General features: G+C 35.4%; 1 protein-coding gene across 1 annotated transcript in view; it reads left to right on the forward strand.

Annotated features, from left to right (window-relative positions):
• ABCB5 (ATP binding cassette subfamily B member 5) overlaps positions 1 to 22583 on the forward strand; it is a gene marked incomplete at both ends in the record, with an annotated part of 79395 nt that overhangs the window by 40083 nt on the left and 16729 nt on the right. Inside the window, 6 exons of the mRNA XM_081101904.1 lie at positions 470 to 607; positions 2958 to 3101; positions 3995 to 4099; positions 4282 to 4359; positions 9733 to 9816; positions 19250 to 19453. Coding sequence (XP_080958030.1) covers positions 470 to 607; positions 2958 to 3101; positions 3995 to 4099; positions 4282 to 4359; positions 9733 to 9816; positions 19250 to 19453 — 753 coding nt within the window. The remainder of the gene's footprint in view (positions 1 to 469; positions 608 to 2957; positions 3102 to 3994; positions 4100 to 4281; positions 4360 to 9732; positions 9817 to 19249; positions 19454 to 22583) is intronic.

The following is a 22583-nucleotide window of genomic DNA, read 5'->3' on the forward strand; positions in this document are numbered from 1 at the left end:
AGTTAATTATACAGATCTTTAGGAAGAGGCAGGGGGTGTGGGGAAGGCACAGTAAGTCATTGTCACTCACTAACATTTTAGTATGAGTTGGACTTGCTCTTTATGAAGTCTGAAAACTTCAGCAAGACCTGCATAAGAATATACCACTTTCAATAACAGAGGCAATATTGTTTAGAGCAGCAGTTCTCAATCTGTGGGTCGCGATCCCTTTGGCGGTCGAACGACCCTTTCACATGGGTTGCCTAAGACCATCCTGCATATCAGATATTTACATTATAAATTCATAACAGTTACAACATTACAGTTATGAAATAGCAACGAAAATCATTTTATGGTTGGGTCACAACATGAGGAACTGTATTTAAAGGGCCAGAAGGTTGAGAACCACTGGTTTAGAGGGATGTTTAATAAAATTTCTTTGAATTTTTAAGGCATTAGTCTAATGGTAACCTGTATGTCGTCATTTAAGGATATTAAAAAGGCTGATGAACAGATGGAATCAGTGGCATATTCTGAAAAAAATACCAGTTCAGCTCCTCTGTGCTCCATGAATAGCATCAAGTCACAGCTTACTGACAGGTCTGAGGAATCTACTCAACATAACGAGGTAAAGGTTCAACTATCAACAAGCCTACCCGCATGTTCTCCAATGAATGTTTATTTAATCTGTACAATATTTAGAATGCATTTATGATAAAATGTTACTATAGCACTAAATTTATAAAACAAACTCTTTCCCAAACTTTACGGTGGCATCACTATGACACTGTAAGAAAGAGGCCCTCAAATAAGCCAGCGCTTTTGTCAGAAGCCATTATGCAGACAAGAAAGCTCATGAGAATGTTATATTATTCTTTCTTTCCTATGAGGCAAACTGTGGGTTAAAACAGTGGCTCAGGAATTGTGGTACAGATACTACCAGTGATGTTCAGAATCAATTTGGGTCATATAAAGACCCAGATCCACCCCACTAGCAGGACAGAGAAGCACCAGCATATACAGGGTCTAGTCCTCTAATTCCAGGGCACAACCAGAGAGGGTGAGGAAAATGTTCAGAGTGTGCATTGAGGCCCAAAGTGCATCCTGGACATGTTAAGAGAAGGGAGGCTGAAATGAGTGAGGTAAATTGGAAATTGAATGGAGTAGTACTGAGTGGTATGAGATGTAAAGAGGGTTACAGCAGGGTGACCTGGACTAGCGGAGAGCCTGGGGGTAGGAGTGGGGAAGCAAGCATGAGAAAAAGTACTCCTCGCCCAAGTGAACAAAGCTGTGTGCGGGAGGTTGCAGGCATCAGTGATCTGGCTGAAACAGGCCCGTGCTCTCTGGTCCCCATGCTTACACCTTTACTGGCCAAGCGAAGAACTGGAGAAAGCACTTGGTATCCAAACTCATGAGAAAACAGCCACTTAGCCCTCAGAAAACTGTAGGCAGGACAACAGAGAAAAGAGCTCACCGGCAGGAATGTTCTCGGGGAGCCACCAGAAAGAGCAGGAAGAAAAAATGGAAGCATCCTATTTACAGGTTCTTAATGATATGTATCAGTTGAAGACAGAGTGTGATTTTAATGGCAGTCAAAGTAAATTTCAGAGCAAAAAGATCAGTTTACCAAGAACTGAAGAGAGAAACAGATAAATTTGCAATTATATTCAGAGATTTCAAAAGCACCCCTCTTTTAAATATTGATGGAACAAATAAACAGTAGTTCAATAGAAATAGAGATGGTGTTAATAGTACTGTCAACCGACTTGACCTACTAGACATTTATAAAAGTCTAGACCTATCAATAGAAGAATACACATTCTTTTCAAATTTACCTGAAACATTTACCAAGATAGGCCATATTCTGGACCATAACACAAGTCTCAATAAGTTTTTTAAAATTCAGGTAATTCAAAGTATATTACCTGACCAAAATAGAATTAAATAAAAAAATCAAGAACAGAAAGTAGATAGGGATTTTTGGAAGTTGAACAACTCAGTTTTAAATAATGCATGGATCAAAGAAAAAATCAAAAGAGAAATTCAAAAGTATTTTTAACTGAACAAAATGAAAATTTCAAATGAAGCACAAAAGGATATTAAGAAATGTGTACTACTAAACACCTGTATTATATATAAAAAAGATCTCAAATTAATAAACTAATAAATTTCCCCCTTAAAACACTAAAAGGAAAAGAATAACTACAAAGAAGAAGAAAATCAATGAATTCCAAAGCTGGTTCTTTGAGAACATCAATAAACTGAAAAACCTCTGGACTGACTAAGCAAGTAAAACTTAGAAAGAAGATACACATTACTAATATTAAGAATTAGAGTGATGACATTACCACAGAAACTACAGATATTAAAATAATAATAATACAATCATATGAAAACATTTCTGCAAACAAATACTACAACTCCAATGGAATGGACAAATTCTTTGAAGGACACAAACTACCAAAGCCTACTCAAAAATAATGTAATAGCTTGAATAATAATATATCTATTAAAACAAAATTAAATTTTAGTTAAAACCTTTTTTATAAAGAAAACTCCATGCCCAGGTGGCTTTACTAGTGAATTATACCAAACAGAAAATTGAAGAGGAAGGAATTCCTATTCTCTGAGAATAACAGTCATACAGTTTAATAGGAGTAAAGAAAAATATACATATTATTTCCTCTATGAGTCTTAACTATCAAAACATGTGGGTTAATTTGTACTTTTTAATGGTAGCAACTGAGGGAAATGCCAAAAGGAGAAGTTGCACAAATAGTCACTTTTAAGCAAGATTCCTTTGTTTTGAGGTCATCACCAGTAATATGGACAGCAAAATCTTTCTAAGAAAAATTATTTCTACTGATTCATCTGTTGTATTTGATATTTTACATTATCAGTCTGTTTAAGATTGCTAACTTCTCTAGGTTCCATTATGCTCTCAAACTGGGGTTTTAACCAAGGTATTTTATTTATAGACAGGTCTCCCTGAAGTTTCACTATTAAAAATTTTAAAATTAAACAAGTCTGAATGGCCTTCTGTAGTTCTGGGGACACTGGCTTCTGTTCTAAATGGAACTGTTCATCCAATATTTTCCATCATCTTTGCAAAAATCATAACTGTAAGTAAAACTAATTTGCTAATTGTCTCAACAATTATGAACAAAGTGTGGCCTGAGAGAACAGACAGACCTGTTGTACTCTGATCCAGCAAGAGGAAAATTGGGGTCCCCTCTACTGTGGGATCCATGACAAAAAGGTTAACTAATGCTCTCAGGGAACAAACCAGCCACTATTGTGACGTTTTTGGCGGGGACTTGTTGACTGGGCAATCAGTAAATAAATTGCTTTGTGTTCTAATTTTGACTCCAGTGCTGTATCAGCATTCCAAAGCATTGAAGCAATAACATAGACAAATACGACTGCTCTTCTTTCAACTGTTCAAAACAACGGCCATTTTTTATTAACAGCCAGATCAGGGAGAGGAAAAAAGAGTTTTAGATTGTGCTGAGGGACCTAGGAAAGTTGATGGATTCAAGGATTTTACTAGAGCTATGTTAAGTTTTCAATCTCCCAGATTTGCACAGCTATGTCTTAATCAACATAGATGCCAATATGTACATGTATAATTACCAATTTTAGGAACAATTTCTAGGGACATGTACAAAGTTCTCATATTGCAGGTAGTGCTCTAAATAGAGGAATGCTAAGATATCTGACTTATTGAAAATTATTGGAAATAATTCAAGCTGGTAGTTTCTTTGACAATACACTGTGAAAATAACAGGTAGAGGATTCATTTGTCTGATTTCATATATATACATATAAACTTAAGTGAGAGAATTAACAGCAAATTATGCTTTTATCCCATTTAATAAACATAGAGGATAAAACAATGGTACACCTTATTATGTTGAAATTCATTTTTAAAATCCTGATTAATAGACATTTTAGTTTTTTCTCTTTCATATTTTCTTCCAATCACCTGATTTTAAAAAAATCTATTCTTTTTCAGATGTTTGAAAAAGATGATAAAACCACATTAAAGCGTGACGCAGAAATTTATTCCATGGTATTTATCATTTTGGGTGTTATTTGCTTTGTCAGTTATTTCATTCAGGTAAGATTTCAATGAATTAAACAAGTTTTAATGTGATTACTTATTTATGTTATCTTCTCTATTTGAGATAAAAATAACTAAATATAATAACTAAATAAAATATAAATAAGTAAATATAGTATCTGTTACAAAGAAATAGGAAAGAGTTAAGAATAAATGTAGATTTTCTTTTTGTTTTCCAGGGATTCTTTTATGGCAGAGCAGGGGAAATTTTGACCATGAGATTAAGGCACTTGGCATTTAAAACCATGTTATATCAGGTCAGTGTTTGGTGGATTTTTTCTTATTTTATTTAAAATGTGCTTTTTAAATATTCTAGCTTTAAGTCAATTTCTTCAAGTCAATTTCTTGACATAACCTTTCTTTTGCTTATTTAAAAGCATGATTTTTGTGTTCCAAGTGGCATCTGATGTCAGAATTCTTAAATTTCTGTAAGAGAAGCACGTTCAAAATTGTATTCAAAAATACAACTTATAGAAAGCAGGATTTAGAGTCTGCTCCTCATTCCTTGCATATTTCTTGACAAATCTTTAATGTATAATGTAGTGTTCTAGGATCAGAATGGAAGCTCAAATTAAAACTAAAAAGGAAAGTTAAGAGCTACAATATCTTGAATAACATGTATGAAAAGGAGTTAATTTCCCTTGTTCTCACCCATGTGCACAGCTTGTTTTTTTTACTTCATACTTTTTTATTTTTAAAAAATCTTTATTGTTGAGAGTATTACAGATGTACCCCTTTTCTCTCCCATTGCCTCCCTCCACCCAGTTTCTACCTTGCCCCAAGCCTTCACGACCTTTTGTCTCTGTCCAGTGGTAATGCATATATGCATAAACTAAACAAACAAGGAATCTAATGAACAAAATAAACTGATGAGTAAATAGAACCAGAGGCATGGAAACAATCACTTCATATGTCTTAAAGCAGCCAATCTCTCCTTCCTCAGAAGAGTTCAGAATTCAGATAACATCAGTCTAGCTGGCAGATCGGCCTGCTGAACACTGGTGATCAATCACACTTGTGAAATAAATAAAACTAGGTGGATTAAGTAATAATCTTGAGAAGTGAGTCTTGGGGGCAAATGACAGGAATGTCTCCGTTTGGCACCTCAAAAATTCTTTCAGGAGGCCGAGGTGTATTGGGTTATCCTAAAAGCAGTAATCAGTTGGAGCCCTTCACCACACTTTCAGTCACCAGAACTCACTGTGCAGGAACAAACAGCTTCCTGCCAGGTCATTTCTTTTCAGAAATAGAGTTTCTGTCACTCCAGCCAAGTCATCAAAACCAGATTTTACATCTTGTGACTTTTAGCAGTAGCGTTTGGAGGGCTGCTGTGTAACAAAACTCCTTCACCTTTGTGCACTTAGGGAACTAGGAGATACAAAATGCAACAAAACAAATGGGAGGTTTCCCGGAGCAAGCTGATGCTCCAAAGCAGTTTTTGCCTGACACCCTCTGCTCAAAAAGGTCCAGAGACTGGAGACTCTCCTTAATCCAGAAAAAGGAAAATCTAAGGGATCATAAAACCATATAGTGCCTGCATGTCTGGCTCATGTCAAACTTGGTACTTTAGTTTTGTTTTTGTTTTTTTATTTATGAACACAATGTCTTTACTGCAAATTTCTGATGATATAAGGTGGAGTTTTAATTAACTAATACTATGTTTCACACAAGTTGACAACATTTGCTCATTTTTGTTTTTTCTTCATGATTTATGTTTTTTCATGTTCGAGGATTTTCAGTTTCTGGAAATTTTTGAAAATGTTCCCTGATTGAATGTTTTTAACAAAAAGGGTATACATTTTAACCTTTAAAAGTATTACTTTGAAATTCTTCGGTAGAGGTTCACAGTATGCTTTTAGTAGAAGAGTCTCAAGGTCACAAGCCACTTTAACTTGTAGATATTATTAGTCCAATATCCTGATTGTTAATAATGGACACTGATGCTTGGCCTAGCATTAGCCTTGTGAACATAAGGACAGTAGCATTCATGGATAAAGTAGCTTCTGCTCATAAGAATGCACCAATCTCTAAGCCATAAACTCTGGTCCTTCAAAAAACATGCATGTACAGAGATACACACAGAATCTCTATATTATTCATGTTTTTAAAATTCCCTCTTAAATTTAACTCAGCCCTTTCAGCTTAGTGTTTATTTTCCCTTTTCATCCTTCAGCATTCTTTTTTGCTTCTTATCTTTGTTGTGTGTATGTGTGTGTGTGTGTGTGTGTAATTGGAGGAAAAGAAAATATTAGTAATTTGGGTTTCTTTATAAATATCTTCCCAATTTCACTTTTGTCTACAGTGAGGGAAGCTCCTAATGTTTAGTTTTGCCTAACTCTTATTACCTGGTTTTTGTCCCAAGTGAAGACTTTTTAAGGCTTAGAAAGCATGCTGAGACTTGCAGTGCTTTTTATAACCATTTTGAAACCTCATTTGAGGTAGAGGTATTTATGGAATCAGGTGTGTCTTTTTATAGGTATAAACTCCATATTTTATTTGATTACTTGCACTCCTTCCAGTTAAAAACAATGTTCTAATTGTTGCTGACTTTAGTGGTTGTAAATAATGCATTGCTAATTGTGTTTCAAAGCTAAATTTATACAGGTGTCCCAAAAAATGTGTATATACTTTCACAGCTGAGAGCTCAATTTTGAAAATGAAATGTATTTTAATAAACACTACCTTTATCATTATTCAAAGTGTGGATATACATTTTTGGGACACCCTATATTTCTTAATGATAAATATTGACCTATAGATCTATCGGGTTTTTGAACAGATTTGAACTTTATTTTTGCCCATTACTCTCTAAATTAGATTGGCTAAGTCTTCTGTGGGAATGTCTCTAAATCATAAGATGATGGCATTAAATGGTGATCCCTAAGGGATCTCAAAGGGCTAATTCCAAAAGGATTTGAGGTAACAAGTATTGAAGCAGGAGAAATAAGTAATGAAACTTAACTATAATGCTTCAGTTAGATGGGAGGTAGTTGTTTAAAATCTCTGGCATCTAGTTGCCTAAGTTCAAATCCTGGCCTCAGCACTGGCCAGGTGTGTAGCCTGGGGCAAGTCACATTTAATTTCTCTGTACCTCAGTTTCCTCATTTATAAAATATGGATAATAATAATATCTACCTCACAGAGGTGTGATAATTAAATGAAAAAGTACATACCAAGTACTTACATAGTGTTATTTATTTCTAGTAAAATTTTTGCAGGAAAAAATGGATTTGTTAGTATAAAAAAAAAACCTGATAGCCTTACTTATCAGAAATAGAAGAAGCAAGCTAATTTTTACTCAACACCAGCTATGTTCTAGAAACTCTAAGCGTTTGAAAATATATATTGCCTATGCTGGAAAACAGTCCCTAGAGCAGTGATGGCGAACCTATGACACGCGTGTCAGAGGTGACACCCGAACTCATTTTTTTTGGTTGATTTTTCTTTGTTAAATGGCATTTAAATATATAAAATAAATATAAAAAATATAAGTCTTTGTTTTACTATGGTTGCAAATATCAAAAAATGTCTATATGTGACACGGCACCAGAGTTAAGTTACGGTTTTTCAAAATGCTGACACGCCGAGCTCAAAAGGTTCGCCATCACTGCCCTAGAGTGTACAGCTGCTGACTTGTAAAGCAATTCTTGCTGACTGAACACCAGATAATGACTAGTACTAGTCACATATGAATCCTATGCTTTGTGTTACTATAGAATCAAGAGTGGACTATTCAGTAATGAATTCTCTTTCTACATTTTAAAATCCTATTGTATATAAAAATTCTCTATGCAACTCATGTCATATTGCAATATAAAAATAATTAGAAAATGTACAGTATATCTTAAATTTTTGTGTCTACAATAAAAAACAGGCAATGTCTTCCAGTTCAAGAATACTGTAGTATTACTGTTGTTGAGGTGAGTTGCCAATATGTTAGGCTCTTGACTGGGGTTGTTTTCAAAGTTACTGTGTATTGCAGATCATGATCTCCACAGGATGCCCTCTGGGAAACTCTTTGGGACACTTTCCCATTCAAGGGCTTAGAGCAGGGGTGGGCAAACTTTTTGACTCGAGGGCCACAACAAAAGCGTGGATGGAGTGTTTGTGTGAACTAATATAAATTCAAAGTAAACATCATTACATAAAAGGGTACGGTCTTTTCTTTTTTTTAGTTTTATTCATTTCAAACGGGCCGGATCCGGCCCGCGGGCCGTAGTTTGCCCACGGCTGGCTTAGAGAGTAGTTCTGTCATGCCAGGATTGTACACACTCTGGCTCCTGCCTTATTATTCCCTCTCGGGAGCTTTATTCTCACGTGACTTCATGATTAATGCACAGCCTTCTATTTGTTATGCTTTTGTTTCCTTAGTTGGCAAAAATCTGTATGTACTAGTAACCTAGGCACCAGGTTCCTGGCTGGGCTGCTGTAAGCCCAGTTATTGAACTCACTAAAAACAAATCACTTTGCAGAGACAGTCTCCTGTAGTTTTAACACACAAGCGATATGTGGTTTGAGTGAGTGGGAGGAAACACTCAATAGCTAATAAAATCAGAATTCCTTGGATTGAGAAGTTCTAAGAGCTGTCTCTATTTGCTGTTGAAAATGAAATTGGTTATAACATGTTGCTTTTATAGCTTATATTTTTATTACCTGTCTCCTTCTTCAGATTGCATGCTTCTTGGCTGCAGGGGTTTCATAGCAGCCTTTCTGCCTCCTTAGCTTCTCACAATGGTCAGTGCTTATAAAATGTAGGAGGTAATACGAAGTGTCAGAGAAAGCCTTGCTTATGTGGGTCCTAAAGAGATAAAGATAGTTTATTACTAATTGGCTTAAGTAGAAAGGTCTGGAAATATTTCTAATTTCTGTGGTGCATTAGCTTGCTTTTTAAATAGGGTCTGCTCTCCACAAATTACTTGTGGAGTAAAATTACAAATTACTTGGTGGTTCAAACGGATCATTTTTAACATTGATTATTCTAACAATACTAGAGGCCCAGTGCACAAATTCATGCACCAGTGGGGTCCCTCAGCCTGGCCTGCGGGATCGGGTTGAAACCGGCTCTCTGACATCCCCTGAGGGGTCTTGGATTGTGAGAGGGTGCAGGCCAGGCCGAGGGACCCCACCGGTGCATGATTGGGGCCGGGAAGGGACTTGGGAGGTTGGCCAGCCAGCTGGGGAGGGACCGCGGGAGGGCTCCAGACATGTCCGGCCCATCTCGCTCAGTCCCATTTGGCTGGACCCCAGGAGCAAGCTAACCTACCAGTCGGAGCATCTTCCCCCTGGTGGTCAGTGCATGTGGTAGTGAGCAGTTTAGCAGTCTTAGCATATCATTAGCATATTATGCTTTGATTGGTTGAACGGAAAACTGGACAGTTAGCATACTAGGCTTTTATTATATAGGATTGTAACATGGCAATAAGTCCAAGCTGTTGGACTTAAGTTTTCAGTTTATATCTAAGTATAGATCTTTGTGAAATAAGAAACAAAAGTCATTTGATCCATGATATTTACAAAAATTAAGGACATGTGAGTAAGGAGGCAGGTAAATGCCTTCTGACATACTATAGTAAAATAATAACTCAGAGAATCTTTTTGATACTTGTATGTTAATTCCCTTTTTTCTCTAGGATATTTCCTGGTTTGATGATAAGGAAAACAGCACAGGAGCCTTGACAACAATATTAGCCACAGATATAGCACAAATTCAAGGAGTATGTATATTGCTTTTATTTTTTTAAATGGCATATGTATGTGGTATGCATGTATGCACATGTGTCTGTGCATATACATGAGCTATACTGAGATGACCCACATCTTTAAGGAGACCAGGTAAGTCCCAGAGCTAAAAAGAGATCTCAGTAGAAGGTGTAAGAAAGTTTTAATAAAAGAAGAAAGTTTAGCCCAGCCAGTGTAGTTCAGTGGTTGAGTGTCAACTCAAGAACCAGGAGGTCATGGTTTGATTCCCAGTCAGGGCACATGCCTGGGTTGTGGGCTCGATCCCCAGTAGGAGGCATGCAGGAGGCAACTGATTGATGATTCTCTGTCATCACTGATGTTTCTACCACTCTCTCCCTCTCCATTTCTCTCTCTGAAATCAATAAAAACATTTTTTAATTTAAAAAGAAGAACATTTAGCCGAAACCGGTTTGGCTCAGTGGATAGGGCATCGGCCTGCGGACTGAAAGGTCCCAGGTTCGATTCCGGTCAAGGGCATGTACCTGGGTTGCGGGCATATCTCCAATGGGAGATGTGCAGGAGGCAGCTGATCGATGTTTCTCTCTCATTGATGTTTCTAACTCTCTATGTCTCTCCCTTCCTCTCTGTGAAAAATCAATAAAATATATTTTAAAAATAAATAAATAAAAAATAAATAAATAAAAATAAAAAGAAGAACATTTAGTTTTTTCTTCTCCCCAATAAATAAGACCTTACTTACCATAATGTCTAACAAATTAGATTCATGTGCACATCTGGGAATGATTCTGTACTAGTTGTTATACAGACCAAGTTAGAGATATGTGTAATAATGACTGGTCATGTTATATATAAACAAAATATTTATGCACCATATTCAAAAGTGATGACAGAATGAGCAGTATAATGTATGTCAAAGTGATGCTTAAATAAGCATGGGGAGTATAGTAGTATGGAAGAGATAAATAATAATTTATTAATTTTCTTCCAGTTATTTTAGAAAGTTAACCTTTGATCACAAGTGGGATTTCAACTATAATTGAGAAAATGAGTGCAAAACAAGTTTTCACACTTTTAACTTAAATGAGATAAAGCTTCTAATCTCTTTGTTAAAACAAGAACTCTAGCCGTTATAGTCTCCTTTTTCCTTATCATCAATGTGGGAGAAAAGGAAAGTTAATAATGCACCTCTCTCTGAATGACAAAATCTTAAAAGTATTTTTATTTACAAATATTAAAATGTCAATTACCGCATTGCTGCCAGAGCAACAAATTATCAGCTGAAACAGCCCGTCAAAATTGCATTTTATGGAGGCTATTTCCACAGGATATAGCCATTATTCTAACTTATGTAACTTCCTCAAGACCTCGTTCAATATATAGATACAAGGGCAGATTTCTATTACCAGAGAATAGAACACGTTGGTTACAGCTGTGAATATTCCAGTGCATCCATATTGGTTTGGAAAAGTATTTTAATCATTTAGAAAGAGCTCAAGAGGAAAGGGGCATCACCTTCATCTTTTCCCAAAACTCTCTTTGATAATTTTGAAGCCAGGGCTCTAAATTTCATTAGATAGTATTTAAATATTAAAATAGGGTTGAGCAGTTAAATTTTACTGGCATAAGTGGGGAAAATGATAGGTAGAATTTCACGTACTAAATAAAGTAATGGGCATAGCATTAATAGCAAAAATAGAATTATGTGAATGACAATGTCTTTTTGTAGAAATTCCAGGGTTCGCGTCTTTAGACAGAAATATTAGTCTCTATAATTCCATTTGAATCCCCATTCTACACAGTTTGCTGTTTTCTTCTTTACTGTGGGAATATTTTTTTCTTACTATCTATCATTTAGATCTTTTAAGAATTCAGTGAAAAGGCATTCTTACTGGCAGCTGTATTTTATATGTGAGCCATCTTCTCTTTTAGCAAGTATTTACTTTAACAATAGAACAGATTAGGATTGAAAGACCAACATTGTTTTCCTTAAATTAATTAGTTGTTTCTAATAAATAGTGTTGTCTCTCATCCAGAGGAATTAATGAGAATATGTGTGAGCCTAATTCCTTATAAGCATCTGACTAATACAATTTGATCACTTGAAACTTGGTTGCAATTGTAAATGTTGGTCTCATAATAACATTTGGACAGATCATTTTCATTGAATGAGAAGAAGTAGCTAAAGAAAAATGGTTAGAATACCGATGGTAGATTTTAAAATTACTGAATTTAACAAGCAAAACAGCCAATGAAGGATTTCAAGAGTGAGACTGTATCTACTAGCATGTAATTCACATAAGTCCTTGCTTTGCCATATAAAGATAAATTCATATCTAACATGAATGGATACTCTTTTTATCTAAGGAGGAATTATTTATCAGTCCTATTTGTCCACTATTTCTTTTCTCACAAAGGCACACTACCCTATGAAATAATTCAGGGTCATATTTCCTATCATAGCAATTTAAGACATATTCATCTCAGTTTCTTCATCATGTAATTTCAGTTACATTTTATTTTATCAAATGTGTTAGGGGGGATGTTGATAAAATAGCTCCTTAATAATAATAAATATTATTTTGAAATCTTTACTAATGACCAAAAAATATATGCCCCTGGCCATTTTTAGAAACTCTGATACTTTGAGAGCCATGAAAAACACATGTTAGTAAAATAAAGTCATAGGACAACATGATTCCTGAAATAGTTCAACAAATACAACTAATTTAGCTGTTCTTATTTCAGCCTGAGGTCATAGTGTATTTCCAGTATATCTGTCAAGAGAGTATTTTCTGTGTAAAATGTAGTTTTACTAAAGGTATAAGGCCATTTTAGATCCTTTGGAAGACTAGATTCCACAAAATTACGAAGATATTATTGCTGTATCTTTTAGCAACCCCTTTTCATCAACCAAAAGTCTTATCTCATTTTTGTCCACAAGGAAGTATATTAATGACACTACACTTGATGTAATACTGACAGACACAAATATAAGTTACAAGAATTCTTCTCATCATAAATATGTTTATACTGCCCAAAGAAATAAAAAAAAACTCATTAATTCCAAAAGCCCAATGAATTGATTAAGTATAACTAGGTCAGTGGTCGGCAAACTCATTAGTCAACAGAGCCAAATATCAATAGCACAACGATTGAAATTTATTTTGAGAGCCAAATTTTTTAAACTTAAATTATATAGGTAGGTACATTGTTATTAACTTAATTAGGGTACTCCTAAGCTGGCCTTTGCTAAAAATGGACGCGACTAGCACTAACCACTGCACAATGAGACTGCTGACTGGCTCACTCAACTCCTGCATGAATCATGTGCGCCTCCCCCACGCTGTGTATCTCATGGCCCACCTGCGCCGCATCTCCCGTCGCCCGCCCGACGACTGACCAACACCCCTCACTTCTTCTAATGCCACTTCTTCAAAATAAACTCGCCCAGGCTGAAAACCGACTTCTGCGCATGGGCCACGAAGTTTCAATCGCACTGTACGTGGGCGCCCGCACGTGGTATTTTGTGGAAGAGCCACACTCAAGGGGCCAAAGAGCCGCATGTGGCTCACGAGCTGCGGTTTGCCGACCACTGAACTAGGTTATCATTACATGGACAATAGTGACCTCATTTCTTGACTTAACATTTTGACATGGGAAATACATAAAACAGCTTGTCATTATTTGTGATTCAAAGAATGTTAGTAGGGTGGAGGGGGATGGGAGAGGGCAATGGGGGGGAAACGGGACATATGTAATACTTTCAACAATAAAGATTTATAAAAAAATTTTAGTAATCATCAAAATAACTTTACTATAGTATAAGTGTGGCATATAATCAAAATGACTTTATCATAGCATAAATTAGACATATAATTTCTGTTTTGCCTTCATTTAGAGGCATTATCAAATCTATAGCAGCAGAAGCTAATATCCAAAGCTATAATGGTTAAAGGCGGTTCTTCTTGTAAAGAAAAGTTTTAATCTCAGCTCTGAACTCAAAATATTGCAATGAAACTATCACTGCTAACCCCTCAAACTATTGTGTGGTAAGGCAAGTCAAGATAGTCAGCTTCTGTTTTTGACAAAAATGGAAATAAAGATGGTTAAGTTTATAAGAGCAAATGAACATCATCATCAGACTGGTCCAATAATGTGTGATAAATTCAATGATTTTCCACTAAATACTTGCTGATGAATAATACGGTGAATAACAATACTAAACACCTTATATTTTCACATATATTTGTCTAACTAAGTCTTTTTTTCTGCTCTACAAATATTTTTCATCACCATCAGTTACAATACATCTTAGCAGATTCCACTTCAGGTGTCCTGACTTAGTTTTTTCTCAACTTCTTTGAAAATATTCTCACCTGTAGTTGTTCCATGCAGATTACTCATTGAAGTTAACTTTTCAGTCACTTCAAACTCAGCATTGGCTCCTCAAAAAACCCACAGTTGAGCAATATCAGTAACATATGTCAACCCATCAAGAGCCAGGTGAAGCTAATCAAAATAATCCACCTTGGTTTTTAATTGACCATTGTTATTGCTGACAAATTTCTCAGCTTTTTGGGCAACTTTTCTCACCAAAACACTAATCATCTGATGTAAGTTTGTGCTCTCTAAACAAATTTTTATCCACTGCAGCAAACACAATTTAATTAACTCATTATCCATAAATGACTTTATTTGCTTAGCTAACAAATGAGCCACTCAGCCTCATTTTCACTTTTTAGTTTTATGAAGAAATTATGCTAAGATAAGATACTTCACTTAAATCTTCTAATTTTTCTGAATGTTGCTTTTCTATGAATTAGGAATATTGTGATGAGTGCTTAGTCTGGTAATGTTTATGTATTTTGTACATTTTTAGTACTATATAGTGTCATGGCATCATAAACACAATGCTATGGCATCTAATTATAACACAAAGTAAACCAAAGTCCATTGTTCCTTAAAAGCAGGACATTCAAAGTCTTTTCTCTTCCTTTCTTTTTTTGAGATGTTGAAAATGCACTAGTAATTTTTAAAAATTAAGATAAAATGTCAGTATAGCAATACATGTGGCACTCAACATGCTGTCAAATTATAATCACCTCACAGATTTGTCACACGCTGAGCAGCAGTACAAAGTAAGGAGAGTGACACATAAGGTTTCTCTAGCAACTACTCAACTCCATCATTATAGCACTAAGACCGTCACAGACAACAGGTTCCAGTGAAAGTTTATTCCTAGACACTGAAATTTTCATTTGTAGAATTTGATATGGGTCTTTCTGATATCTGCATTATCTCTTAACTTTGAAATATATATTATCTATATATATAAAAGCCTAAGTGACCAAACAACTGAATGACCGGTGGACCAGTCGCTATGATGCACACTGGCCACCAGGGGACAGACACTCAACGCACAGGATCAGGCTCGCTCCTGTCTGGATCGGGCCTGCGGGGATCAGGCCAAACCCGGCTATCTAACATCCCCTGAGGAATCCCAGATTGCGAAAGGGCACAGGCCAGGCCAAGGGACCCCACCAGTGCATGAATCCATGCACCAGGCCTCTAGTACAATAATAATAACTTTTAACATCATTGTCTGCTAACTCTAACATTTGTGTCAATTTTGGGTCAGTTTTAATTTATTGCTTTTTATGCTCATTGTGGGTTTTATTTTACTGCTTTTTGCATGCCTGCAATTTTGACACACTAAATTTAACATTTTTGAGTGCTGTATATTTTTGTATTTTTATATATCTGGTTTTGTTCTGAGATGCAATTACGTTACCTTAGAAATAGTTTGATCCACTTGGGTCTTGATTTTAAGGTTTATTAGGCAGGACTACAGCCTACTATTGAAGCAAAATCCTTCTACATATTCTATTCAACGTTGTGAATCATGAGGTTTTCTGGTCTAGATGGTATGACAGACACCATTCCCAGCCCTCACACATATAGTACTCAGCTGAGTACTGAAGGAGGACCTTCTGCAGATATACAGATTTCTCTTTCCGTATACCTCTCTCTGGTGTTCTGTGCAACATATTCTAGCTTTCTTCCATGACCTCTCCAGAGCTCAGCTACATTTACTCAAGGTAGGGCTCTACTCTGTTGGGCTCTGTCGTAATTAACCACTTCTAATCTGAAGCCTGACTGCTCATTCAAGGGGTAAGCTAGGATAATCATAGAGCTCACCTACTTTGTTCCCCATCTCTGCCCTTGACTGCCTTAAGTTCAGTACCTTGAAAACCACTGGTTCATAGTTTTGTCTATTTTTTGTTTGTTTTAGATGGGAGCATAAACCCATTCCAATACTCCATGATAGCCAAAAGCAGAAATCTGATATATAGAACTTTATTTCTACAATTGTGTACTGAGTTTCCTTCCCTTTATTTTCTTACACTAGCCATTCCTCTTTGTATACTGTAATTTTCTTAGAAAAGTTGTATTCCTCACATTTAGCATAGTACCTAAGAATTGAAATATATTCTATAAGTAATTATTAACTAAAGAATTATTTAATCATGATTTTCTGCTCTTAATTTCCAAGAAAAAAACAACTGTATTTTTGTGCATGTTTCTAATGGATCTAAGGAAGTATCATTACACTTATTCTGATTCCAGTTCTAAATTCATTCAAGAGGTACATTATTTCTCTAGATCTTCAAGACCATTTTCCATTAGTTCTTACAGCATTTTTCAAAGCCAAATGTCTGTTATTTTCTATTAATTCTTCATGGAACAGGACAAATATATTCAGACTTTTTTTGTCCTACCTCCATCACCAAAAGGCAAGGTTTGTGGCCTACTCTTAGCTGAAATGACTAAACATTTCAAGAAGTTTCTGGTAGCTTAAACTAAAATACCATATAAAAAGGTATATAATCTTATTTTTAAGCAGCAGATTAGTACACAAATGGAAACCAAAACGCAAAGATATGCAAGTGCAAGTCACTTTGTAGAAACGTATGTGCCAACAAACACTCAAGTAGAGGACTATCTCACCAAAAATTAGTCAGATTTACATTTAAATGTTTTGAGAAATGAGGTTGATATGCATGGTCTTTAAACTAATTTTAAGTGACCATCAAATGTTTATTTTGTCTGGCTCAATTAGTATCTCTACCTCTACCTCTTTCTCTAACACACTGCATAATTTAATACATAAAAACATTTATCTTCTCATCCTTAAACTCTCAGAGACCTAAGTCAGCATTAAGTACCAAATGATATTCCTACTTCAGCCTCATAGGCTTAGAGCTCATGTTTAATACCCTTAGACACTTAAAATAGGTTTCTGCCTGCCTTAATTTTCAGTATTTAGTGATTGGTTTGCTATTTGCTGTTGTTGGAGTTTTCTTTGATAGCTTAGTGAGAAATTGGGAAATAGTGGATCGTTGCCAAATGCAGTCTTGAAACTGAAGCCACAAAAGATTTTTTAGGAATGAGGCAGAGCCCTGGTTGGAGAAAGGGCTCTTTTATTATTGTTTTTTTAATGACAATACTAACTTGGGAGTACTTGAGTGAAAATTTATATGACCTTTTTTTTTTAAATATGTATATGTTTTATTGATTTCAGAGAGGAAGGGAGAGGGAAAGAGAGAAACATTAATGATGAGAGAGAATCATTGATCAGCTTGCCTCCTGCACACCCCCTGCTGGGGATCTGCAACCCTGGCATGTGCCCTTGACTGGAATCGAACCTGGGACCTTTCATTCTGCAGGCCAACACTCTATCCACTAAGCCAAACTAGCTAGGGCTGATATGATCTTTTAGAGAAGCAATTTGACACTAGCTACCAAGAATGTAAGAACACATACTGTTTTACATATGACTTCAGACTAAGAATTTAACAATAGAAAATAAATATAAGCACAAAGACTTCACACAGAGGTGCTCATTATATCTTTATCATTAATAGTGAAAACTAGGAAACAACCTAAATATTTTTGAATACTAATTATAATGATTCAGGAAAAAGCTTGTAGTATAATGTAAAGGGATAAAAGCAGGATAGAAAAAGCCACATACATATAATAATCCTAACTTGAATATATATCTATGTCTAGAGGGATGTAAGTTTTAGCATTATCTAAATCTTTTCCAATTATCATACTTTCATGATCAGAGCAAAATATGTTTTAAAATGTGATTTGAGCCCTGGCCAGGTAGTGCAGTTGCTTAGAGCATAGTCCCAATAGGCCAAGGTTGCAGGTTTGATCCCTGTCAGGGCACCAAAAAAAGAAGGAAAAAAAATGAATTGATATCTTGGTTGATTATAGTTGTGTTTATATGTAAATAAGGGTCTCATTTTTTTTTCAGAAGAATTTAACATTTTGTTAATTATGTTTCACATGTCCTATTGAAAGTTGATTCATAAGGTATGTAGTTCCTAGAAAATAGTTGTAAAGATATTTCTATTTAACTTTTTAAAAATTTCTTTTGTTACCTTGTACCATGATGTTTCCAACTCCTTTTCTACTTTGATATTGTTTCTTTAGACTTTGCATAGTGAGACCAAGTTGTAAAGTGCAGAAAGGGAATGTAAGACATCATATCCAAAGTGTACATTTTAATGAATGTCCTCAATTATTCCATTCAACTCCACCATGGCATAGTGGCTAAGAGTGTCAGTCTTCCATCAGTGCAGGGGAGGGCAGGACTGGGGTTATAGCCCACATACCATGAGTGGGCATCCATGTGTGGCAGCAGCCTGATGTGGGAATGCCGAGCCAGAGCAGAGTGAGGCAGATGCCCATGCAGGGCAGAAGCAGCGGCCATGATAACAGAATGGTTATATACAGAGGGATTGATCACATGAGCCTATTAAAGAAAATGAGAGCCAGGTTTCTCACTGTTGAAAGGGGGACAACAAATGTTGGAAGGAAGAATGCTGAAAATAACCTTGTGGTGTTGGATTGGAACTGTAGATATTGATGTGAACTCACACATTTCAAAAATATAACTAGAGAAATAAATGTAGATTTCAATGTGTGCATGCATCTGTACACACACACACACACACACATTCTCTAGTTCTAGCCACTGACATTTCACTAATAATGAGCACACTTTGCACCATATATTGACTTGTAAATCACATTCTCCACTAAAAGGAACCAAGACTCCTTGGAGAAGACAGATTCCAGGAGTAGGGACTGGAAAATCTTTTTGTGTCAGAAAGTATTTAAAGCATGATAGGAATATGTCAAAGAACAACAATATTGGACATAAGGTAGATAAATAAAGCATAATGAGTCCATAGCACAGGACATTTTTAAAATATGAGTATTACTTAATCCCTAAATATAAATTCAAAGTTAAAATCTAAGTATAAATCCTAAAAAAGAAAGCCTACCTTGTTTTTCAAGAAACTACAATAGCAATTCTTACAAATTTTAGATTAACTGACTTTTTTTTTTACAAAATATGTCTGATTATAGGCAACAGGTTCGAGGATTGGTGTCTTAACACAAAATGCAACTAACATGGGGCTGTCCATTATTGTGTCCTTCATATATGGATGGGAGATGACACTCTTGATTCTGAGTATTGCTCCAGTACTTGCTCTGACAGGAATGATTGAAACCTCAGCAATGGTTGGATTTGCCAACAAGGATAAACAAGATTTTAAGCATGCTGGAAAGGTAAAACAAAGACTGTTATTATCATCATAACATTTTTTTAAGAGAAAACAATCAGAGCTCCCATCTTTATAATATGCTAATTTCTTTCCTTAGGAATCTGTAAAGTGGTATATATGTATTGAAATGCACACATACAAGTCAAAGATGGGGTATAGACCTTTTATAGCCATAGGGTACATGATTTAGACCATGAACTCTGGAGTCAAATTGGTTGAATTAGAATCCACATTCTATCACTAACAAATGTGTGATACAAGCAAGTATGTCAACATTTCTGGACTTCAATTTCTTCATCTGTAAAGTGGGAATAATAGTATCCACTCATACATTTTTAAATTACACAAAACACTTAGCATTGTTATATACAGAACACTTAGAATAGTATCTGGACCCAGCATGTCAAACTCACAGCCTATTTGCATGTGGCCCACAACAAATATTTTGCGGCCTAGCCAATATAACGATATGTAAGAAATGTTTTAATAAAAATTTTGTAACTTAATTTTTACAATATTCTGTTACTTGTAATTATTAATAACAAACTACAAAATTCACTAATGACTGATTACTATAATTGTGTTGCATTCATTTCCCTTATGCACCGCACTGTCTCACCATTTCTCTCCACTAATAATAGCAGCAAATATTTTAGCAGCTGATTGCTACGTCATTAGTCTTGTACTGCAAGCATGTCAAACTCAAAGGCTAACACGGTCCAAATAAACAAGGTTTAAGTTTATGTGGGCCACAAAAAAACAAAAGCTTCAATTTTCATAGAAATGTAGGTTTATTTCGATAGAGACATGCTGAACATAAAGGGCTGAAATAAATGAGTAATCATTAACATAAAATAATAGAACAGTTTAATAAAAATTAATATTCTTTCTTGAACATTAACTTACCAGACACGGAATAACTACACAAATTAATAAGTGTAATGCAAATAAGCCTATTTTTCTTGTTCTCTGAAAGCGAAATATTTCCTGTTGCGCACACCAAACAAGTCAGTACAAGACTAATGGCGTGGCAATCAGCTGCTAAAATATTCGCTGCTAGTATTAGTGGAGAGAAATGGTGTGCCTGCGTGTAAGGCCCATAAGGGAAATGAATGCAACACGATTACAGTAATCAGTCATTAGTGAACATTCTAGTTCGTTATTAATAATTCTGTATAACAGGATATTGTAAAAATTAAGTTATGAAATTTTTATTAAAACGTTTTTTACATACTATTATATTGGCTGGGTCGCAATAATATTTGTTGTGGGCCACATGCACCCGTGGGCCGTGAGTTTGACATGCTTGTTGTACTGACTTGTTTGGTGTGCACAACAGGAAATATTTTGCTTTTGGAGAACAAAAAAAATAGATTTATTTGTGTTACACTTACTAATTTGTGCAGTTATTCAGTGTCTGGTAAGTTAATGTTCAAGAAAAAATATTAATTTTTATTAAAATGTTCTATTATTTTATATTAATGATTACTCATTTATTTTACCCTTTGTAGTCAGCATGTCTCTATCAAAATAAACCTATGTTTCTATGAAAATTGAAACTTTTGGTTTTTTGTGGCCCAAATAAATTTAAACCTTGTTTATTTGGCCCATATTAGCCTTTGAGTTTGACATGCTTGATGTGGACAGTAAGTATTCAGTAATGTCAGCCATTGTTACTGTTACAATCTCATGGGGGTTTGCTAACATGTGATTCCTTATTCTCTGATTACTGAATAATTACATTTTCTTGAACAATTCTGGGTATTTTATTTTTCAAAAGAAAGAAGAAATATAAGATTTATTGCATACAAAGTGGCGCACTTTTTTTAATTGGTAGTGACTAAGACAAGGTTTTAGACAAGAACTATTTTTATGCTGATCAAAATGAGCAATTTAATTTCTTGAAAAATGCTTTGATATATTTAAGCTTTCAGGATCAATTATATCCATAAAAATAATAATTATATTGGGGATTGAGGGAAACATTAGCACTGTATCATTACATCTAACAACTGAAAGTGGTGTCATTTGATTTAATCAGGCACCCAAAGTAGGACTCCCTGTCAACCCGTCAAGTGTCCATCCATCTCTACCCACCCATTCTCTCCAGGGGCAGGCAAGGCAGTACATTACTTTCCCAGTTCTTTTTTTCTTTATTCTTTTTTCTTTATCTTTTTTTTCTTTTTTGTTTTTCTTTTTTTTTTGTGTGGCCTTCTATCCTACTCTCCTTGACTTTCATTTTGGTACAGGTCCAAAGCCTGTTTCTTATGACTGCCTTTTGGATGATGCATCAGATAAACAAGGAGTCTTATCTTGGCCATCCATCCCCAAGTCTTTAAGCTGTTCTCAAGATATGGTTGCAGAGATCTTTATAACACTGGTAAACATCCTCTGAATATGAAAATGATTTTAATATCACTTATGGTTGCCCAACCAGTGTGGCTCAGTGGTTGAGCATTGACCTATGAACCAGGAGGTCACAGTTCAATTCCTGGTCAGGGCACATGCCCAGGTTGTGGGCTTGATCCCTAGTAGGGGGCATGCAGGAGGCAGCTGATTACTAATTCTCATCATTGATGTTTCTATCTCCCTCTCCCATCCTCTCTGAAATCAATAAAAATGTATTTATAAAAAAATACATATTACTTACGGTCTGTAAAACTGACTGTGTTGCAGTTGGCACATTATAAATAGCATGACTATTCATGAAGAGGGATGCCAAGCACATGACTCATTGAAATCTGGTCTGTATGACCCTGGGGCTTTTCCACCTTTCTTGTATTAGATAAGGACCTTTGGAATGTATGCTTGGGCAGTACAGACTGAAATACTTACTATATCTTTGCCTCAGACATAGTGAAAAGTTGTTTGCTTAACTCTGCCTGTATGCAAATGATCACAACTTCCAAATCAATGGGACCCTAATTAATTATATTTTACTCATCTTAATTTTTATGTCATGAACTTTAGTTGTATCTGTGCCTTTTGACTTGTCCTTTTTATATTATTAGAGTAACCACAGAATATACAATCAATAACTTCAATAAAAAAAGGCAGTAGCATATGTAATACTCTTTGCAATACTTTAAGCAATAAAACAAAATGTTTTTAAAAAAGGCAGTATCTTTCCCAGT

This window comes from Myotis nattereri (assembly GCF_964212035.1).
Source record: "Myotis nattereri genome assembly, chromosome: 11".
In the NCBI taxonomy this organism is placed as follows: domain Eukaryota; kingdom Metazoa; phylum Chordata; class Mammalia; order Chiroptera; family Vespertilionidae; genus Myotis; species Myotis nattereri.